Source organism: Hippocampus bargibanti, linkage group LG06, assembly GCF_051943395.1.
Source record: "Hippocampus bargibanti isolate YZ-2025 linkage group LG06, ASM5194339v1, whole genome shotgun sequence".
Lineage (NCBI taxonomy): Eukaryota > Metazoa > Chordata > Actinopteri > Syngnathiformes > Syngnathidae > Hippocampus > Hippocampus bargibanti.
In genome coordinates, this window is record NC_142739.1 from 8,727,302 (window position 1) to 8,751,133 (window position 23,832).

The 23,832-nt window shown below is 39.8% G+C and overlaps 2 protein-coding genes and 1 long non-coding RNA gene across 6 annotated transcripts in view; all 3 read left to right on the forward strand.

The window, feature by feature from the left end:
- Positions 1 to 8,813, forward strand: part of rftn1b (raftlin, lipid raft linker 1b) — a 120,613-nt gene extending 111,800 nt beyond the window's left edge. For all 4 annotated transcript variants that reach the window (XM_088998742.1, XM_088998741.1, XM_088998740.1 and 1 more), the window contains 2 exons: positions 2,009 to 2,084; positions 2,460 to 8,813. In XM_088998742.1, coding sequence (XP_088854868.1) covers positions 2,009 to 2,084; positions 2,460 to 2,969 — 586 coding nt within the window. In that variant the 3' untranslated portion in view covers positions 2,970 to 8,813. The remainder of the gene's footprint in view (positions 1 to 2,008; positions 2,085 to 2,459) is intronic.
- Positions 8,814 to 11,963: 3,150 nt separating this feature from the next.
- On the forward strand, positions 11,964 to 19,044 carry LOC148896321 (homeodomain-interacting protein kinase 3-like). Its single transcript, XM_088998426.1, has 10 exons — positions 11,964 to 11,978; positions 12,185 to 12,439; positions 12,510 to 12,701; positions 14,644 to 14,825; positions 16,046 to 16,169; positions 16,268 to 16,387; positions 16,528 to 16,596; positions 17,608 to 17,795; positions 17,861 to 18,139; positions 19,011 to 19,044. Exons 1-10 carry the CDS (start codon positions 11,964 to 11,966, stop codon positions 19,042 to 19,044), a joined length of 1,458 nt encoding a protein of 485 aa, XP_088854552.1.
- Positions 19,045 to 21,602: 2,558 nt separating this feature from the next.
- On the forward strand, positions 21,603 to 23,540 carry LOC148896322 (uncharacterized). Its single transcript, XR_016115324.1, has 4 exons — positions 21,603 to 21,662; positions 21,975 to 22,094; positions 23,310 to 23,344; positions 23,441 to 23,540. It is a non-coding gene; the product is annotated as an uncharacterized LOC148896322 (long non-coding RNA).
- The last annotated feature ends 292 nt before the right edge of the window (positions 23,541 to 23,832 follow it).

Sequence of the window (23,832 nt, forward strand, 5' to 3'; positions counted from 1 at the left end):
CAGGATGAAAAAAACCATGATGCACAATGCCGTAAAACTGGAGGAGCTCAAGTGCTCCAAAGAAATAACCAATTACAACGTGGCACGGTTGAGCCCTCAAGGACAAATCACACAGTGTAGCCTCCGCTGTCTGATTTAAGGGCCGTTTTGTGCTTTACCATGGTCCTTTTTCTCAGCTTTCTTCCATGTTGCGTTAGTACGCAACCACATTCAAGAGTGAGTCGATGTATTGGCGCAGGAGCAGAGTGAGTGTTGCACAAAGGCTTGTCATTTCCTCAACAAGCTGGACTGAAGTTTCTGCTGGGAAAGTGCCCTCGTTTTTTTTTCACCTTTGAATCTCCAGGAAGCCGTCCAGCATTCTTGACAGCCTACAAAATAGCACAGGAAGGGAGAGAGAAAGAGAGAGAAGGCCGCTAATGGAAAAAGAGATGGTTGGTGAGGCGTTTTTGAGTAGTTTATGCAAGGCTTGCCTCTATCTGTTTCATGTTGCAAAAAAGGGGACGATTTGTAGAGGGGCTCTTAAAGTGTCTGAGCCATCATCAAGCAGCTCCATTTCTCATTCGTGCATGAGAGATGTGAATGATTTTGTTTTAGCCCAAAACAGCAGTATGGAACGTAAAAGCCGTGAAGCGATGAAGCGGTCAACATCAGCCTGTGGCGGCAGATTTGTTTTAAAAAAACAGAGCAGATGTCTCATTAATGAGTGCAGTGGAAAGAATGAAAGGCGCAGGATCATAGAAGAGGCGCCGACCCAAAAGCTGACATGGGCCCGTGTGGAAGCGATAGAAGCTTTTGTGAGGTTTGAATGCTCAAAGGCTAATTACAAAGTGTGTCACTGTTGTGAAAGTGGCACTGACAACTGATTGCTTATCAAAAGTCTTGGTATCAAATGCAGGACGGGACCTGCGTTTCGCTTGTTATGAGACGACACACAGCTGGACTTGCCAACCGCAATGCATCACATAGAAGATGAAACAGTCCATTTTTTTGTCTGTTTAGGCTCGCAGTCGTACAGGAGTAGTTCATCGAGAAAAAGATTTCTTTAACCGTCACCTGTACTTCTTTGAAGACGTCGGACATATCGTTCCTCATCCAAAGAGCTTCGTCAGCGAACGAAAGTTGTGCTGGTAACTCTGGCCCTATATATCCCAAATGGGCAGAGGTGCCCATGCCAGACCTCTGCTCTGATAGGTCCCTGCTCTAATGGTGGGGGCGCAGTGGTTCTGATTACACCTCATTAGCCAATCTGATTACCTTTCCACTTACCAGCACAACTTTAGTTCGCTGACGAAGCTCTTTGGATGAGGAGCGAAATGTCCGACACCTTCAAAGAAGTACAGATGATGGCTGAAGAAACCTTTTCCTGTTTGTATTTTTGTTCATTTGAGTGGCCCTTCTTGATGACAGCTTGTGCATAACATTCTTTGTTTTTGCTCTGTCGACTTTTAAAGCAATGGTCTTTAATGTATTTAGCAACATGGACTGATTTCGCGTCAAGCATTATTTTGCATGTCAGCATGGAAACTAGGCGGCCCGGTAGTCGAGTGGTTAGCACACCGGCTTCACAGTGCAGAGGTCGCCGGTTCGCCTCCCGGTCCGGCCTCCCTGTGTGGAGTTTGCATGTTCTCCCCGGACCCGCGTGGATTTTCTCCGGGTCCTCCGGTTTCCTCCCACACTCCAAAAACATGCATGGCAGGCAGATTGACCACTCCAAATTGTCCCTAGGTGTGAGTGTGAGAGTGACGGTTGTTTGTCTTTGTGTGCCCTGCGATTGGCTGGCAACCAATTCAAGGTGTCCCCCGCCTCGTGCCCGAAGACAGCTGAGATAGGCTCCAGCAACCCCTGCGACCCTAATGAGGAATAAGCGGTACGGAAAATGAGATGAGATGAGATGAGCATGGAAACTAAGTTTCAAGATATTGTTTTTTTTGTTTGTTTGTTTGTTTGTTTGTTTGTTTCTTTAGGATATCTTAATCATGGCATTCCCTGTTTTTGTGTCTCCCTGCAGCGATGGTAGTCTGGCAACCAAACAGATTGTATTCCTGCAGCGTCCCGTCCTGAGCCGCAAGCAAAGGGAGTCTAAGGTACCAAACCTCATTTTGTCTCTCATGGTGTGCTTTGGCTAATGTTTCCACAGAGATTTCTTTCTTTTTTAGGCCAAATACAATTACCTCTCTGTGAGTGTTATGGTCAGCAATGGTTGAAATGTTAACAGAGGTAGAACTGAACATTTTTTGTAGATGACCTCAATGAGTCGTGATAACCCCTGAAGCTAACCTTTATGTGAGTGGAATGAAATAACACGGTTAATGGGCCAAAGATTTAGGAGATAGCACAGGTCAACCAGATTGCCCAGCAACACTCTAATGCTTGAGTAGTAGATGGCCGTGTCTGTATTTTCTTCACATATCTTACATTGTCAAACGTTGCGACACTAACGCAAACTTCACGTATTGCAGAAACTGATCTTCAAATCTCGCAGTAAGGCCTGCAAAAATGGCCTCAAAAACAAAGACAGGAAGACAAAACCCAAACTGGAAAAAGACATGAAAATTCCCAATCATGGGGAAACGGTTGGAAATGAGGTAGAAGGAAAACCAGACGGACAAGATGGAAAAATTGAAGCTACGAGCACCGTCGAGTTCGAAACTGATCAACAGAAAGAGGAAGTAGCCCAAGTAGCAGAGGAGAAAGAAAAGGAAACGCACGAACTTGACAAAGGGGGATTACCAGATGACCAGAAAGTCCCCGAAAATACTGCTACGGATGAAAAGGAGGACGGTGGCATCGTGGATGAGCAGGAAGTGGAAGCTGCTGTGGAAAATGGCCTCCAAATGAATGAAGAGGACAATGAAGACAAACCAGACCAAAAGCAATATGCGAATGACGATTCCATTGGACTTGATGTCAAGGACACGAATATGGTTGCCGATTCCAAGACCCCGCCGATCAACGAAAGCCAAGAGTAACGGTGAATTGTAGAACCCCTACCTCTCAAACCTTAAATTCACGACATGGTTCACACTGAACATTTTTTGGGATTTCTGTCGACCTCTTAAATCTGCTAGCTTTCACCACCGACTCTGCTGTATAACTGCACGTCATGAATGTACCATGTATCCTTGAAGGACCAGAAGGAACCCAGATAACGCAGGTGACCTGCAACCTTCTGCCTTTAAAGCGACAGGGAGTGCCGCATGACCGATATACGCAGAAAAAATCTATATTTTTAGACCTTGATCTTTACTTGCATTCTGAAAAGAAAGATCGAGAAGATGACAAACCCTAACTCGAAAAACAAAGAACACTGGCCAACCTCTGTGATACTACTGAACGCCTAAAGAAAAAAAACTTCTACACCATTTGAAGTGTTGCCTTGACGAGAAGGCCGACTTTTTGGGGGACGGGGTGGTCCGTTTGCGACAGGCAATCCAAAGTAGCGTCAAGAGATCTCTGGAAGCGATACATCATTGACGGCTTATACTCACCCTGCATACAGAATGTTCTGACTGAGCACATGTCTAATTCTTTACCTTTTTGTGGTGTTTTTCAACTCGTTTTTCCTGATCAAGTTTGTGGCCATTCGCCAAAAACATTAGCAAGCTATAGTGTTAGCTAGTTATAGCATTGTTAGCTAGCAATGGTGTTGGTTAGCTATGGCGTTAGCTAGGTATAACATTAGCTAGCTATGGCGTGAGCTATCTATAACGTTAGCCAGCTATAGTGTTAGCTAGCTATGGCGTTAGCTAGCTATAGCGTTAGCTAATCTATAACGTTATCTAGCTATAGCGTTAGCTGTGAGCCAAATGTTCGCGTTGTATTTGTGGGCTCTTACCTGTGGGGTGAATTTAAATAGAGAGTTGTTGGTTTTCAACTCATATCGAATTCGAGCCTACCAAATCGAAAAAATCGTAAATACGCTAAGGAGTGGTATGAAAACAATTTTGGTCTGGGAGGGCAACGGTTACAGTATTTCATACCTTAATCATTGTAGATATACTCTGTTATTGTACAACTGTACAGAGGTATAGCCCCGCCTGGAAATTGTAATCCAATTATTAATTGTGTGACGATAGAGGTTCTACCTTCGTAAAACACGGCATCTGAATTTCTGTTCCGAATTATTGAAGCTACCTTGTGTATGAATTGCGCTATGTACATAAAGCTGCCTCACCTTGTCCTCCCTTGACGATGTCACGAAAATCTTTCATGACGTCTGTCAATTTTTTGACCACAAATCTAAAACCATCTCATAAAAGTATCACGCTAACTGACGTATTCTCGGGCCACCAAGCTAACATCAACTATCTATGCTTGGGCCGTCATAAAACCTGACCTTTTTTGAGCTGTACCGAGCTGTCTCATCCATTGACAAAGCTGTGATAAATATTTCATTTATGGCAACCCTTAAAAATAAATAAATACATACATTTTTTTCCGAATGATAACGAATACAAGTGGCCCTATGGCACTAAGTAAGTGCAGTTAGCAAGGTTTTTTTTCTTACCTGCGGCAATTTCAGCTTTCCTCAGCAGGTGTTGTTTGTAACAATAAGTGAGTCGTGAGATGGCATTTGGTGGTGCGACCGCAGTGAAAGCCGGGACAGCGGGTGGGGCACCAAGGTGAGAGGTGGGCACGTCCGCCACACAGATCGCTCATTAGTCCGCTAATGGCTTTTGTCAGTAGGACATCTGTCAGAAATCAACCATTTCGAAGTAGATGGAGGGTTTCACCAGATTTAGGACGCTATTGACAATAATGCCCACCCCAGGTAACTCAACAAATAGCCTTCGGATGTCACAGTCCGTGCTTTTAAATGAACGCGGAATATTTTTTCTGGTTTGATTGTTATGCTTTTAAATGTGACAATTACGCGCGCTAGATGTGTTGTGTTCGCTCATGTGGTGTCCACGTGTCGAAAAGATTTGTCTGGTGCTGTTTTTGTGGAGAGCGGAAAACACGTGTGAGACCACCTTAGCCTTAACAACGGTCTTGTTCTTTTCTGGTATTGTACAACTGTACAGGGGTGAAAAGTTTCCATAAATTACCACTCCCCCCAAAAAAAAACAGTTGAAGATTAGCGTAGCAGCATCACATGGAATGTTTCAAAAAATCTGCATCCAGAAAGTGTCACTTGACAATGTAAATTTGGATAAGTCACAATAGGAGACCACTAAACTGTTTTTAAAAAGATGCCTGAAAAGACACTGGCAGTCTCCTATTTTGTTTTGAAAGGATCTTTTCCGAGATCTTCTGTATACTAATTATTTTGTTGTACTTATACCTCAAAGCCAGTTCCACTTAGCTGCAAGAAATTTGTTTGAATCAGTGAATCAGTGGTTGAATCCAGGTTTCCTTCGAAACACAAGTTGGTAGGAAATTCTTATTCAAGTAAACTTACAAAATATTCTCAAGAACTTCCACTCGAAGTATTGTAGACTCATAAAAAGTCTCAAAAGTCCACATATTTGATTCTGGGATGCCATTTGAGGGGTCATTTTTAAACAATTTAATGGGGGGGGGGCTCTTCAAAGGCAAACTCTTGCTAAAATTTTGTCTGATCGTCACCAAATTTGACCTGTGCATACGAGATGGATTTGTATGTTGTTTATCGTATTTTTCGCTGGGTTCTCAAAATATTTGAAATTGATTTTGACAGTGGTGACAGTGGAGTGTTGGAGACGACAGTCCACATTATAAAGAATGGATTTCAAGTGTTTATGACAGTGAGTTGGCAGCCCGCCATCATGACAGATCGATGCTTCAAGGTTTTTCTGATTTTTAAACTTCGCGTCTGCGTCTTTCCCGACGGCAAAATGCGAGGTCATACTTAATGGCCGTCTGGGTTCAAGGGTCACATTTTACCGTCTGATTGATTTTTCCTGAGGAGAGAAGCACTCTAATTGTGTTCCAAGATGTGGAGATCATTCTCTCACTGGTGGGAGGCTTTTGGCTGCTCTTGGGCTCTCGTTCAATGTTATATTTTGTGTTTTGCGATGATTCATGCAAATGGCATAGCGCTTAAAGGACAACCAATGTCTCCGGACAAGTTGTGTCCATAATTTGTAAAATGGCTTCAAATGACTTCTACTGAGCGTATTTTACAAATGTTCCACCGCATATAGCTATATTTTACGTTTTAAGACTCGCGCTGAATATTACAGAAGTCTTGTTTTTGAGTTGGTGACGAGTCCTCACCCTATGTCACTGAAGGAACGCCCCTGACTGAAAAAAGGACACATTGTAGCAGTCCTTCCATCACGTCAATGCATTTTGCTGTACTTTGGTCTGAAAATGTCATGTAGGACCAAAAAGAGGCAGAAGAGGGCGACAAAGCTCCATGTAAGGAATTATTCTGCCTGTGGAAACGGGCTGATTAATTTCTTACACGGCTTTGTCGGCATGTTCTGCCTTTTTTGGTTGCGACATTTCCCACCCCTGATGGCTCAAAATGACACGGAATAAATTCGTTAATCGATTGCAAGCATGTATGCTTTCTTCTTCAGAACTATTTGAATCATATTCATAACTGGATGAGTAACAAGAAAGCATATTCTCCGAATCTGAAGCCAATTTTTTGATTCTCGAGCAACGCAAGACATCTTGCCGTGACACCACAAACATGGGGGCGGAACCTTCTGAAACTGGCCACTTCCGGTTTCAAATTAAAGTACTTTTTAGACACTTTAAGTCATTTTTATTGTTGTTTTGCATTTGACTAAAAATATCATACTGCGTGTTTTGGGTATTTTAGATGCTATAAAACGTTTTTCTGATGTCAGTTAGGAAACAAAAAAGTGACGTCGGTTGTCCTCTAAAAGGCAGGGAACTCATGTAGTTTGCTTTTTTCCACGAAATAATGATGTCAGCACCATTTTAAACGGTAACATGATATTAGAATAGATTACATTAAAATAGATGAGCCTTTATTTGTCTCACAGTGGAGAAAGTTACAGTCGAGAGCAGCGTAAACAAAATACAGGAGCTGCTATAGAGATAGCCACTCTCCCAGCGCCATCTTGAAGTCAAAACAACAACAACAAAAAAACTAAATAACAAACATAATGTGACACAACACAAAAGGCACAAACAGTTATTTAATCTTCAGCACTTTCTGCACACTCTTTGTTGTATGGAGCAGTACGAGATGAAAGAGGAGAGGATCAAAGCATCCTTTTCACCAGTGGATCAGAAACACCATGGTGAAATGTGCACATCCGCTACAAGCTAAATGTTGAAAGCAAGCACGAAGCTGTCGTATCCATTGACAAAAAGAAATTGTCTCACATCTCCTGTGCCACGTAAATCCGCTTCAATTCCAAGCCGCGACAGTTCCACTTGTGGTCAGCGCTGACGATCAATTTGTATTTCGGCAAGCTAAGAATAAATGCATGTTAGGCAAGGTTTTTTTTTCCTGCATCTGAAATTTGACCTTTTACTCACACTAGTTGGTTCTTTTTTTTTTTTTTTTTTTTGGGTGAGATTGTCTTTCTTACTTCAAAGTGTCAAGTATTTTTCTTTTGTAACCGAGCATGTCTGTCTGACTTAGCATGTTCAGAACTTTTTTTCAAAACATTTTTTGTGGGTATATTTGACATGCTTGAGGACAAATGCTGAAATTTTACAAAGACTGTGCAAAGGAGCAGGCACGGCCTTTGGGACCGTTCCACCCGGAAGATATAGTGATACAGCAATAATAGATATATTTGAAGAAAAAATATCTATTTAGGTATAGAATATTAGGAATGAAATTTTCTTACATACTTTACCCCCAAAAAATATACTCAATAAATTGGGAATTTTCTAGTAATGAAGTACAATGTAAAAATAATATACCGAAGCGCTGACATGCTACGGTATAAGTATCAATCGCTGATCGCATAAGGAGGTTACAGATTGGACAGAGGCTTTTTATTAGATAATCAATGGTCCATAGGTCACGCCGGTCTATCGTATCAGATCGTGACAGATTTGGATTTGAATATCCATTTTCCTTATTAGTTGGAATTTTAACTGATGTTTGTTTTGGGTTTTTGGTTTTGTTTTTGTTTTTTGTTATGTTATTAAACATGTCAATCAGCAGCCCCCTTGGCCTGTCCTCCCCTCAGTGACATAATCAAGGTCACATGATTTGTTTTTCTTAACATTCCATTCAGACAGGGAATGAACGGTCTTAACCTTGACAAACGCTCCCGTCACGATACCAACAGAGCGCTGTCTTTTCCCGATAAGAGACCTCTGAGACCAACCCCACCCTAGGGATTATGGGTAATTGTTTGATTTGTATACTTTGCCATCAGGAAGGAGACATTTGAATATTGTATCACTCCAGCTGCCTGTATGTGTCTAAAAACCTAACATCCCAGTGATGTAAGTATTCTTTATCTGTATGCCGTCCCGTCCATCTATGACATTATTGTTCACTGCCGCCGTTGCATCTGTACAATTTGTACATTATAAAAGTATTTATATTTAATGTCTACATGTGTGTTTCTTCATTGGGCAATTGAATTGATTGATTTTTCATGTCACTAGTAGTGAGTGAGTCATCGACATGTTTTGTGTCTTATTTGGAGACAAAATATACAGGCACCGAAAAAAACACCCGACAAATGTGGTTTCATATTTTTTTTGCAAGAATTAGATCCTTTTATTTATGTACAAAAATGAAAAATCCTAAATTGTAAAAGAGTAAAAATGACATGTAAAGGATGTCTTCTTATATGCATAATGGTAGTTATAGATCACATTACAATAGTACATTTCTTACTCAAATCATAACATTAGCACTCTAATATATATTTTGTTGATGGCATGATTAAACCAAGACGTCATTAAATGTGCATTAGAGTCTCGCGCTTGCTTGCTCATAGTGGTAAAAGGTCAAAAGTTTGCAACTCTCACTGATGGGATATTTGCGCCTTTGTTGCAGCGCGGCATTGCACCCGAGGGCTGCATTACACACAAACACAAGCACGGTCAGTGTATAAATACACCAACGTAGCTTATAAAAGTCTTGCAAAGAGGACAAATGCAGGCAGGAGACGCATGAGCAGACATCACGCTTCCATTTGTTTCTGTGTAGATGTGAAAATCCTAATAATGCCACCAGGCCCCTGAATGGCCCTGGCGGGTCAATATTTCCGCCCAGATAATAACACAACTCGGCGTTATGAAGGGCTCACAAGGCCGACTTAATCCATACTTTCGTAGACTAAAAGATCATTACGAACAAACTCTAAACACCAAACCACTCTCCTGCCTGCATTGATTTATTGTTAATTGAAGACACAGACGAGTCCATCACACACACGGAGACATCATGCAAGCTTTGTATGTCTATTATGTATCATCCACAGGACCCTCATTGATTACCACACAACAGCTAAGATGAATATTTTAATCAATAGTCGTTTTTCCAAACTGCTTTTAATGTATAAACTAGTCCAAATGGGGGAATGGTACATAGAAGGGAATATCTAAATTAACTAAAAATGCTCAATTTACGTCTCCAGAATTATAGTCAAGACTTGGGGGGGGGGGAATGGTTGAAATTAAAACCGGATATGCGCGACTGTTTCGCCCTCAAATCCACACTGCCCTCTGGCGGTAAACGAGGCTACTACATCGAAACGCGTCTCGTATTTAGAATTTCCGCTTTCGTTTTATGGAACAAATAGATTTTTTTTTTAAATTAACTACAATTATCCTCATGTTGATATTTATTCGGTGTCATAATTAAATATGTAAACAAAAGTATATCAGTAATTACCCTCAAAACCCTCATGGTGACTGTTATGATACGTCTACCCCAGGGGTGCTCACACTTTTTCAGCATACGAGCTACTTATAAAAACAACCAAGTCAAAATGATCTACCCACGACAAAAATGCAAAACATAATCATTTTCAAATGTTTTAAGGATTCTTTGTATGTACAATGTATGTTGATGTACCTTGCATAACTGAATAAGCCAATATTGCACAACACACATAATAACGACATATACATAACATAATAAATAACTAATAACATTTTTTTGTAATTACCTGAGTTTACTTTGATGACTTGTACTGAATTGAATCAGCCCGGGATGCATAGTCCGGACAGTAGCTGCTGACAGCAAGCCTCAAGCACATTTCCAAATGTTCATCATTCATGGTGGAACGGTATTTGGACTTAATGATCTTCATGTAGGAAAAGGCTGACTCACATAAATAAGTGGAGCCGAATAATGCAGTCAAGGAGATAGCACATTTCCTCATGTTGGGGTACTTTTCCTGTGTGAGTAAGTTACAGAACTGTCCATGAGCCCTGGACTTCAGCAGTGAGAACACTCACAATCTCTGATGTCTTTCCACATTTGCTGGGTTAAATCCTCAGCCGTGGCTTCACAGCGCCGTGTAACTGTATGTCTTGACAGCTGCAGAGCTTTGATTGAAGATAATATCTCTGCCTTATTTTTAAAGTATCTGAACAAGGAGTTAGCTGCTTCAACGAATGCTTCGTTTACCATCTCTCCGTCTTAGAAGGACTTATTGTTTTTAACGATGGCGTGACTCACCCGGAACGATGCTTCGGTGGCGGCTTTCGCTTTTGAAGTATGTTGAGTGAAAAATGACTGCTGTCCGGACAACTGGGATTTTAGTTCGTCCACCGTTCTCTTTCTCGGCTGGCTTTTCGGCGTGAAGTCAATGTTGTATTTTCCATGAACAGTCCGAAAATGCCACTCCACATTTTCCCATTCCGTATGAAAGTAATATGTTTTGCCCCCTTACTTGGTCCCGCTTTCTCACTCATTTTGATCACCATATGTTTTAGCAAGGGCTTAAAATCTGAGGTAATTCGCTGACAAGCTTGTAAATTTTGCTGCGTTTAGCGCCGTTGTTTACGCATGCACGGAGACCTAAAGGTAAAAATTCAGTTCTGAATGGTTGCCCTGTATGTCAATCAAGTGACAAGACGTTTCATAGGCTGACAAATGTTTTTTTTTACTGTCACGCTGCGATCGACCAGTACTACCTCCGCGATCGACCAGTAGATCGCGATCGACGTAATGAGCACCCCTGGTCTACCCCATTTCATGTCAATCTTTCAAAAATGGTGTTATTTGTTTTTGTTTTTTACTTTCTGAAAACTCTCAACTTAATCAGCAAATGTTAACCGCGGGCAGCTACCACAAAAGATGACAGAGGCAAAAATTAATGAATAAACACATTTTAAAGTGTGCGAGTGTGCGAGTACGTGAGTACTGTATAGCCAACTTCCTGTTTAATTCCAGGCGGGCCGATACGTTAAAAGAATCAGTCGGGTGCTTTTTTTTGTTTTTGTTTTTTGTTTTTTGTTTTGTTTGTTGTGGGATCACCAAATTTCGTCATTTGTGATATTGGTCCGATGCACGTTTTAGACCCCTGGCGCGTGTGGCTGCCGCTGCTCACCCGCAGAAAAAAATATCCTGTGACTGTAAAGTGTCCTTTAGAGTTTTGAATAAATGAAATGTATTATTATTATTATTATTATTATTATTATTATTATTATTATTATTATTATTATTATTATAAAATATTCAATCTAGCATTTTGCTATTTCCTTTAAGCGGTTCCAATCAGTCTGAGTTGCTGCTCCACTGACAGGGAGTTCCTCATGCAAATTTGAGAGCGAAGCTCTGTGATCAAGTTTACCAGCAGACTTAATGTGGCGTAATGAGGTCACATGGTGATGTTCTGAAAATGTGATGTCACTCATGCCGCAAGGGGAGGTAGATTAGAGTCATGACACAGCTATGTGACATCATTCACCTTACACAAGCCGCTGACAGTGACAACAATTCTGTAAAAAGTCATTTTATCAATAAATACCATTTTAAAATGCTGAAACAGATAGTTTGTTAGTACCCTCTTTATTTTTTAAGTTCTGCCTTAGGTGGATGTGTTTTATTAATTTGTTGCTGCCATGACAAGAAAATGGCTGCAGAGCAGGTTAGTAAGCAATTAATAACACCGTTTTGCATTGAAATCCCAACCCTGAATTACTTTGTATAATGCAACTTTGAAACAAACTCTAATCATGTTTGAAACCTTACTTTGCAATCATAATATTCATAAACCCCACCCTTTGTTTCAAAACCCATCCTAACCTAACAATCAGTTTGACCTCGCTGTTACTGTCCAATGTCGGTGGGCAGAAACCCCCTTACAGGGTGCATGCCAAAGCCGTCACATCGTCTGAAGAGGAGGCCATCGCTATGTGCTCCTCGCCATACGACGTCGAAAGATACCTGAGGGTCCTCCACTCACCCGCCTCAGACTACCACATCCTGGACTTCCTGGGGGAGGGCACCTTCGGCGATGTGGTTAAGTGCTTGAAGACGGCCACCAGGGAGGAAGTCGCCGTCAAGATTTTCAAGCACATTGACGCCCTGGACACGTTCAAGAAAGAGGTGCCGAACACAAGACGTGATAGACTTCTGGTTATCAATGCCTCTGACTTAACTTGAATGTCTTTTTAAGGCTAGTACACTGCAAACCTTAATGGATTTTGACACGGACAAAGTCAACTTGATCCAATGCAAGAGCATCTTCGTGGACAGAGCGTACATGTGCCTCGAGTTTGAGATGTTGGACATCAACTTGTGGGACTTTATGAATACCAGACCCACCAAGTGCCTCCTTGTCAAGGAGATCCGACCCATTCTTCATCAGGTACACTTGCCTCTGTCGAAATGTGCATTTATTCCAGACGTCTTTGGGAATTTGGTGTTTTCATCGGTGGCGTGGTCACAGCTGGCCTTCCACAGCGTGGGTGGTGAAAAAAAAGGAACTTACACTTGTTACAATGATGAAGTGGCAGTCAAGGAGAGGAAAGGTTCTTGCAATGTTCCTGCTCAAATGTTATCTGAAGAGTCATAGGCAAGGGAATTTGCTGACAAAAGGCCTCACGACATTCTGACTGATAGTCAAGATGAAATAAAGAACAAAAGAAAATGCATTGTGAACTGTGAGATACCATCTATTTGTCAAATGGGGTGGTTTTCAAAGATAGGCTGATGTTCAAAATTGTTTGGTTCTTTATTCTAAAACATTGATCAACACAAACATTGTTTGGTGTCCTTGAGAGTTTTGAAAGGCACTTAGAAAGGCACTTAGAAATGTATTATTATTATTATTATTATTAGTAGTAGTAGTAGTAGTAGTAGTAGTAGTAGTAGTAGTAGTAGTAGTAGTAGTAGTAGTAGTAGTAGTAGTAGTAATAGTAGTAGTAGTAGTAGTAGTAGTAGTAGTATTGAAATTGCCACAGCGGAGTACATGAAAAAAGAAACAAGTCATTACACTAATGTGCGTTGATTTACAACAACAAAAAGCCATCTTTCTAGAATGACTTAATTGTTCAAGAGATCATTACTTTCCTTGCATTTTTTCAGGATGAAATGTGACAATACTCCAATAATGGACGCCTACTTTTTTATGTTTTTTCACATATGTTCACATACAGTAAAGTATCGTTATATCGATATTGGATATATCGATAGTCCCGGTTATATCGATACTATTTCTTTGCACGCATTGAGAAATTTACATTCAAACAGGGTCGGATATATCGATAGTCCCGGTTATATCGATATTTTTTTGGACTCCCTTGATTATCGATATAACGAGACTTTACTGTATATGATTTTTTCTGACCTAAATTTTGTATTTTTTTTTTTTCAATTTCCTGCTGGTTTTAATTTTGTTAACCCCATACAAATATTGTAGGTTTCTCAGGTTTTTTTTATGCAGACCAGTAGTCGTCCACCATAGTCCTATTTTTCAGTATAAGCATTTTTATAAAATTGGAGGAAAATGTAATTTAACAAAAATAAATTATTTCACAGAATTACACAATTTAAAACAACAGCCTGGCAATACTACATTTTTTCTCACAAAACTATTTTTGGTAAAGAATATGATTCTTTCTATAATAATAATAATAATAATAATAATAATAATAATAATAATAAATAATAATAATAATAGAGGCCTCGTGCCCGAAGACAGCTGAGAGGCTCCAGCAACCCCCGCGACCCTAATGAGGAATAAGCGGTACGGAAAATGAGATGAGATGAGATGAGATAATAATAATAATAATAATAATAATAATAATAATAATAATAATAATAATAATAATAATAATAATAATAATAATAATAATGTGTTCTCAGAAGATGTTTTTTACAAGAGTTAGAAAAGGGAGAACATGGCCACATTGAGCATCATCTAGTCAAGACATCAAAACAAAACAGATCACATGACCATCTCAATAAGACGTTTTACATATATAGAAGATGTATTTTTAACTAAAATAATACAACTTAATTCTAATCTAAATTCTATTTTGGCTTTAAGGCTTTTGAGTCTCGTCGTGAATTAAGCTAGCAAGTTATGCTAATGCGTAGCAAACAACATGTTCGTTATTTTTGCACCGAGCAGATTTTGTGACATTGTCACATTTTTTTTTTCAACACGCATTTATTAGATTTTCTATCCATCGTTTGAGCTATCTTAAATCCCCAGACTCAACTCGGTAAAATATATATATATTTTAAGCTAACAAGCCAGGCTGGTGAAGTTATTATAATTGAATACCATGTACTCGTGTCTTCAGCTGGCCGTGGGCCTGCGTTTTCTGAACAGTATTGGACTTATCCACGCAGACCTGAAGCCCAACAACATCATGATGGTGGAGCACGTCAACCGACCGTACAAAGTTAAGATCATTGATTTTGGCTTGGCCCAGCACGTCTCAGAGACCAATCAGGGCCGACACTTTCAGAACCGCCGTTACAGGTATTGCAAAAAATTTAGCTGACCTTTCTTTTGTCTGAGTGCTTGTGTTGAGATATGATTGACAATGTACAGTGATACCTCGGCTTACGAATTTAATTGGTTCCCAGAAAGTGTGTGTTAGGCGAAAAGTTCGTCTGACATTTATTTCCCATAAGAAACCATTAAAAATGAGAATAATCTGTTACCATAAAACTTAATTTTCTACTAAATAATCCTTAAAACTACACAAAATATACATTATTTTACGTATAATAAATATGCTATTGTATTGTAATTAACGAAATCAACTATTGTATAATAAAGTCATTTTATTTACCTTTGTGATGGTCATTGATGATATCCGAGTGAAGTTGCCGCGCTTTCTCTGCGATAATACCCTCACTCCCACGGTCCCCTGTTCGTTGCTTTTCGTTAATCCAAATATACAGAACTTTTTTAACCTCTTCTCTTGCCTGAGACTGTTGCGTCGACAACAGAAACAAATGCACACCTCGTTCGTGTTTTTCGATGATCTTCTGCTCGACCATAATTTTCTTTTGTGTCCTCTTCGGCTTAACACTAGCCTGTGGTGGGGTCTTTTTCAGTCCCATAACATTAAAGTACTCCACTCGATAACAAACCACATCTGCACTCAAAGAGGAGGTGTGGAAAACTAGTCCGCCAGCCACCATGGCGCTGTGGTTTGGTTCATCCGTTGAACAATAGTTCGCATGCCATGATTATATTTTTGTGAATTTAATTACTTAGCTAAAGCGGTCCTAAGCTGAGGTATCACGGTATGTGCAATAAATCATACCTATCAACGTATGTGTTTTCCCCGTATTTTATAATTTTTTTCTCATTTCAAATAATGTACGGCGTACTTCAACTTCATGGGAAAAACATTTCATTGTGAACCAATCTTACAAAGACCATTTTGGCTAACATCCAGTTTGTCTCAACTGCTGGTAGCCAACGAGAATGATGCCGCCGATTGCGACTATTGTCCCGGCAAAGCAGCAAAAGTAATCTTCAATCACATATTTTTTTTATCGCTGCATACGGTCGGATTGATAAAAGCATAACGTGCGCGATAAGCTGTCTGCATTTCCACTTGTGTTAGCGTCATTTCAAACAATGTGCGGCGTACTACAACTTTTATACGGGAATTGTATTCATTTATCAGGGCAGCTGTTAGCTAAGGTTGACCAGTAAGAGTAAATGGTTTTTGCTACTTTCAGGGCTCCAGAGATCATCGTCGGTTTTCCTTACTCGGAAGCTATCGATGTGTGGTCACTTGGTTGCATTATTGCAGAGTTGTTTTTGGGCTCTCCACTTTTCTACAGCACCTGTGAATACGACATGGCAAGAAACCCGCCTTGATCCACAACCCCAAAAAATTATTCCGATCCTGACTGCTCTGAAATAACGTTGCTTCCATTTGTAAAAATGTATCCCCGCAGTTGAGAAAGATCGAGCACATCTTGGGTCATTTTCCACAAAAACTTCTGAATATTGGAGTCAACACGACTTATTTTTATAAGGATGAAAGGGATTACCAGTCATGTCACTGGAGACTAAAGGTATAAAGTAAATTTCCGAATAGCAGTGAACTTTCAACAGCCGATGATCGAATCAAATGTCCCCAAAACGTTTTGTCATTTGGAAAACTTCCTTTTTGATTTCACAGCGTTTCTGACAGTTTTGTATCACTTCCCCGTAGACTCCCAACGAGTATGGCTATGTAGCCTGCACCGACAATTTTATCAACTCTCTGGATGACCTTTGCCAGGTATCAAGCTTTGTTCTTTATCTTAACATCATCCTAGCAAGGAACGCAGGATGAGATTTTTTTTCCCCCAAGCATGAGAATGGTCAAAGTCAAAGTCAAAGTCAGCTTTATTGTCAAATATGCTAATATGCATGACATACAGCACAGATGAAATTACTGTCCTCTCGGACCCAGCATGCAAGGCACTTATAATTACTTTAACAAACATAAACATGAAAACGCCAATTTGCCGGGAGAGGGGAGCCGCTGTGTGTTCACGCGCCGCCATCTTGGGAAAAAAAATTGAAAAAAAAAATGGTGTTGCCATGGTGAAAATTCCAAAAAGGAACAAATCAATTGGGGGAAGATTAACTCAGCGATATTAGAGATGCAATGAGAGGGAGCATTCGGTAACCAGTAGTTGCACTTAACTCATTCACTGCCAGACATGTGCAAAAATGTGTCCACTCCAGAGCCAGGGTTTTTGTCATTTTCACCCCAATTACAGGACCCACAGAATATTGAATTTTAGGACGACATAAACATTGAACACTGTGTTGGAAACCTTGGACTCTCGTCTTCCATCAAAAAAAGGTTAATTCCTAAATTATATGGGTCTGGAGTTATAGGAGCTTGAAATGAGGGCAGCTGTTTAAAATACAGTGATACCTCAGCTTACGAACTTAATTGGTTCCCAGAAAGCAGTGGTGGGCCGTCAGAGCCAGCAAGGCCTTCTCTGCTGGCCCAACATAATCAGACACCATTATCATAATTATACTAAAAGTCAATTTCATTAAAAAGTATTTTTTCTAAATATATATAATTATTCTACATACTGTTTTCTTGATGTTATATTATATCCATTTGGTTATGCTCCTTTCAGTGTTGTAGTTTTAGGTCAGAGTTTTTAATCCAATCATGCGTAATCCCTCACCAACCATAAATGAGGTGTAGATTTTGAAAAAAAAAGTTTAATTCATGTCATTTTCGCGTGTGTCTCAGTATTAAAGCTTGCAGTGTGCTTCTGTCCAGGTAAGACAAGTTGTCCATCTGTCAAATGAGGACACCACGGCAGAAGTCCAAGACCAGGAAGTTTTTGTGGATTTACTAAAGCAGCTGCTGCGGCCTGATGCTGGCAAGCGACTGATGCCCAGTCAGATTCTCGAGCATCCCTTCGTCACCCTGACTGACCTTGCGCACAGCCACCCTAACAGCTTCTAGTAAGTTGGCAAAAAGAAACTAGAATTGACTAAAATACGTTCAACACCATTTTTTTCAATTCAAGCATGAAATTGAGCTGCGAAATGATGCAGGCCTGTCAGAATCCAAACTCTGGGACTCAGGTTGAGACATCTCCGGACTTGCACCATGCCACTCGTCCCACTTGGCAGAACAACCAGGAACATCCTGACATTGTGGGGATCTCCTCGGGCATCTCGAGGGGCCTCAATTTGGACAATCTCGACTCGGAGTCACACACGACTCTCTCGCTTCAGTTCCGTTCAGTCTGCCTCCACAAGTCGCCAGACTCGCCACCCCGTGAAAACATGTGGCACATGGCAGGGTAAGCAGCAGAGGATTTGAACTCATTCACTGCCATTCACAAATTTATTCGGGAATCGAAAATATGGCGTGGAGCGCCATTACTAAATGTGTTTGGGTTTTGTTTTTTCTTTTTTGGGTGCCGATAAAGTGCTGGCCATGACGTCTGGCTAAGTTTTTTTCCCTTCCACAAGGAGGCAACATTCCCCTTTTTTCCATGTTAACACTTTTATCCAGCTTCAGCTGTTATAAAAATGCGATATAAACCAATATGTATTGCATTGTATTTTGGACAGCCGCCCTCATTTCAAGCTCATATAACTCCAGACCCATATAATTTAGGAATTAACTCTTTTTTTTCTGATGAAAGAAGAGAGTCCGTTTTCCTACGCTGCATTGAATGTTTAAATAGCCCTAAAACTCAATATTCTGTGGGTACAAACAAAACATTTTTGCAAATCGTCTGGCAGTGAATGAGTTTAAATAGTATTTTGTGTAGAATGTACAGTAAAATCAAGCACTGCCCCCCCTCCCCACACACACACACACAAATATCCAAAATAATAGAATTCCCAAATACCTTCCATTAACACCTTCATACTGTATGTCCTGAACCTAATAACATGATCCACTGTCTTAAGTGATGTCCATTAACGGGAATGTTTGTCTATCTGTATGTCAAACACAGTAAATGATAAGGGTGCATTTAAAAAAAAAAAAAACAATGAAAAAGGTCAACTTGCCAATGATTCTTTTTGTTGACAGCGTTTGTTTTTCAGAGAAGCGCAACAGAAGGAGTATCAGGAGTCAGTCCAGATGCAAAGAGGTACAGTACGTTTGAGTTCACTGTTGGAATCAAGGTCTGATGACTTCATTTCTGATTATTCCGACAGGGGCTTCCACCATGATGACATCCACAGCAGCTAAATCTGAGCCTCTGGTGCAAAACAACAACCAGTCAGTTTTTAGCTTCTTTTGTGTGTGTGTGTGTGTGTGTGTGTTTTTGTTTTGTGTGTGTCATGACTTTTCTGTTGTCTGCCTAATCTGTAGTTTCCAACTTTTTTGTGATTTTTTTTCATTTATTCACATTTATTATTTATTTCATTTATGGTTTTATTGTTCGGTGTATTGTTCTTTTATTCATAAAGTGTCCTTGAGTGTCCAGAAAGGTGTTTGTAAATTAAATGTATTATTATTATTATTATTATTATTATTATTATTATTATTATTATTATTATTATTATTATTATTATTATTATTATTATTATTATTTGTTTTACAGAGTGCCAAAAAGTACAAACAAAGATGGAAGACGCATTGCTATCTTCAATGGTGACCAAACAGCAAAGGGTAAGTCATATTTAGACATTTAATGGCAGCGCATGTCGTGATCAATTACCGAATTCCCGGTGCATAAGGCACACCGGAGTATAAGAGGCACCCCCAATGAATAGTGTATTTTCAAACTTTTTCCATTTATAAAGTACACCAGACTATAAGGCACACCTTCAATGAATAAAAAAACTTTTCCAAAAATAATATATATAAATACAGTAAAGACTCGTTATATCGATATTCAAGGGAGTCCGAAAAAATATCGATATAACCGGGACTATCGATATATCCGACCCTGTTTGCATGTAATTTTCTCCGTGCGTGCATAGAAATAGTATCGATATAACCGGGACTATCGATATATCCGATATCGATATAACGAGACTTTACTGTATATAAAAGTTTTCCAAATATAAGGTATACCATGTTATAAGGTGCTACATTAAAGGCTGGGGTTATGCAATATTACGCGGGGAAAAGTGGGTGACTGCTGAGAATCGTTGAAAGACCTGTTGTGGTTTAATATGACTTCACATATAAGGCGCACTGGCATACAATGTGCAGGTCATCATGTGAAGAAAATCAAGGCTTTTGGGAGTGCCTTATACCAGTGTCTGAAACTCATGACAAAAAGTTAGCGGACTCCAGGACAGACAACTCTGAAAAGTTGCCTGCCCGGCCATAAGGTTGCCTGCCCAACTTTTCACAACTTGAAACAATAAGACGACTAATCGCAAAAAAAAAAACATTGTTGCAAAATATTAAGGATTGATAATCAGAATATATAACAGAACAACACTTTAAAATTAAGGAATTGATGTACCTTCCACAAATGCTCCCTTGCTTAATTTGTCATAAATATCCTTTGCTGATGATTTAGCTCCAGTTGCCGTTTGTCCATACACTTCACGGCAGGTTGCACAGTGCAATATTTGTGTTGCGTCGTCTGCTGCAAGCCACGTTTCCACAATGCTTTTAATGTACGTTTACGTTTTGTAGCGTCATAAATTTTGTTAGCTTCTTTTGAGTCTCTCTTCTGGGGCTAAGGTTTTGACTTGATTCCTAACCACTTCTTTATTTTTCTTATGTTCTATGTGCGTCTACTTTTGAAAATGATATGCAAATGCATGACCTGATCCCTCGGGAAAGTCCAGGCGCAAAGTTATTCGATACAAGCATCTGAATGGCTGCCGAGTATGTCAATTGCCAAACAAACCGAAATTAAAAATTGCCAAACGAACCGAAATTCAGAGATTTCAAACCAAACGAATATTTCGAAATCGGAAGCAAACGTTAAAAAAAAAATCATTGTTTTTTTTTGTTTTCCCTGGAAAAAGTTGTCGGCCATCCGGCCAGAGAGGTTCTGGAAGTTGTACGCCCGCCGTAAAAGTTACATGCCTCTGGCATCCGGGCAGACATTATTTCAAACACTGCTTATACACTGGAAAATACGGTAATCACAATGTAATGTAAAGTTGTATTTTTTTAATGAAAAAGAAGTTTGCGGGAATTTTGTGAGAAAGTATGTATTTGTTTGTGTGTTTGTTTAGTTATTAAATCCGATTACCATTAAAATTCCATCAATCTATTTATTTGCGCATGTATTTGTTTATTTCAGGAAAAAAAAAACTTACACCTAGATTATGTCATTGAACATGCGTGTGTGTGTGTGTGAGTGTGTGTGGCGGGGGGAAGTGTGCATATTCGAGAAAGAGACAGAGACAAACCTACTTCACGGATTTCTGTCAATCGCGGGTGGTCCTGAGCCTCATTACCCGTGAAAAATGAGGGATGACTGTAATTCGAACAACACAGCGCCCCTTTTTTTTCCTGCTCCCAGAAATCCCCAGCACGTTTCCTGAATCTACGACCACCAGCATGGCCACCGCGACGTCTTCAACGTCAAGGAGTATCAAGTAAGACTTGATCTTCTTTGTCTTATCCTTTCTTTATGAACAACACGTTTGTGCATCATTCACCTTTCATATTTTTACTGGTCGAGCAACAAGAGAGCGAAATGGAAGACGAACCCGGGAGGCATCCGCACGCAAAAAGGTTTGTCTTTAGCCACTTATTTTACACACCTCGGCAATACATCTTTGTGTGTATGTGTGTGTGTTTTGTTTTTGCTCATCGTCACTGTGTTGAGTAGGAAAAAGAAGATTGAAAAGGAGGAGACAGAGTTTGAGACGCGCACCAAACAATTTGAGGTTGGTGATGCATTGCCTGACTGTTCTGTCAGTCTAGTTAGTTTGAATGCAATCTGATTACATCAGAATTTCTGAAATGTTTGTTCCCAAGTCAGATCAAGCAATCACTCATATGTTATCTTGAAGTCTCGCTCTTATCTCAAAGCACCACAATACGTAATGAAATTGGATTTGAAATGTGAAAATGTGACATGTTTCGTTTGAACTGAACCAAACCATGTGAGACAAAAAACATTGTTGACAAACCATCAGCCCAGAAAAAGCAAACCACAAACTTTCATTTTCTCTCCCCATAATGTTTTATCTTGACAGGGACTCACCGTTTCCAAAGAAGAGAAAAATGAACCCCATAGATATACCAACACCGAAAAGTCACAAAGAGGCTAACACCCCTGCACACTCTACGGCGAAACCTACAGAAGAGCGCATTGCGTAAGTATCAGTCTGTGGTGGTCACACATTTCTATACAGTGATACCTTGGCTTAAGAACTTAATTGGTTCCCAGACAGAGTGTGTAAGGTGATAAGTGTGTATCCCAAAAAATAATTTCCCATAGGAAACCATTAAAATGAGAATAATCCGTTCCCAGGTCCCCATAAAACATAATTTTTTACTTTCTAATTATCCAAGCCTTAAAACTACACAAAATATACCTCATTTTATGTATAATAAATGTGTTATGATATTATAATTAAATATATAAACTGTACTGTATAATAAAGTTTTTTTTATTTACCTTTGTGATGGTGGTGGATGGCTTGATGGAATGGAGTGGCCGGTTTCATCAGCATTAAACACTTGATGAGGAACGTAACCTTTCACCATCGTGAAGAATGATCCCTTGTAGGTGCTTTCTCTGTAATAATTTGATCTAGTTCCTCATTAATTGTGTTCTGTTTAGCTGGGTTGATAGCTTTTTGCATCAAGTGATTGATGAGATATTTTAACCTTGCAGTCTACACTGCCTTTGAACTATCAAAGTTCAAATTCTCTCACTGTTGTCTGCCTGTCTCTTTAATGTTTAAAACCCCCCTCACTGCTGTGTTCATCAAAGACAAAGTCAAAAAGTCAAAGTCAGCTTTATTGTCAAATATGCTAATATGCATGACATACAGCACAGATGAAATTACTGTCCTCTCGGACCCAGCATGCAAGGCACTCATAATTACTTAACAAACATAAACATGAAAACGCCAATTTGCCGGGAGAGGGGAGCCGCTGCGTGTTCACGCGCCGCCATCTTGGAAAAAAAAACAAAAGAAAAATAACAAATAATGTGACAACACAAAGACACAGAGAGTCATTCATTCTTCTGGACTTGCTGTAACGTCTTTGTGATGACATGAAGCAGTTCTAGATGAAAGTTCTTGACCAATCACATGGCTTTAACCGAAGACTGGGGGCGAGGAATAGAGGACAAAAACAGTCGGCTGCCATTTTGTTGTAGAAGAATGGGCTCGTTCGCGAAGGACAGATCACTCATTGAGGCAGCTCCGTGTACGAAAAAAGTTCGTATGCCAAGGTAAATTTTTCATAAATGAAACGTTCGTAAACTGAAAAGTTCGTAAACCGAGGTATCACTGTATTTAGTTTAAAAGCTCAACCCCAATCAAACATTATGCACTATTATAATTATATTTTTGCAGAAAAACGAAATCTGATGGCGTCCCGATGAAAAGTAGTAAGTCATTAAAACTGAAGTGCAAAAATGGTCTCTTAAGTCTCAAAAGCGCTTCGTTTGTCTACATAACGTCATCCATCTTTTCTCGCCCCCAAGAAAAAACAAAAAGCAAAAAGGCACCCAACACTTATTCAGCCTGGAGGAGGACGAATGAATCAGCACGAAAATTAAGGACCAACACCAGAGAAAGGGACAAAGCTACTTCTGGGATAACAAACCGCAGTGGGTAGGTTAGAAGATGATGTCCACCCCTGAACTTTTTTTCTTTCATATACGTGACTAAAGCCATCTCTTCCCAACAGTGTGGTTAGTGGCAACACCCAAAAAACCAAAGACAAGACGTGACGGTGTCCAAACACTTTGTTGTAAGACAACAAATCTCTTCAGCAGTATATCGGTGGTTTTTAATCCATAATCATATTACCTTGATAGTGTCACATTGCTTATTAACTCATTCACTGCCCTCCCCGAATTTATTCGGGAATTGA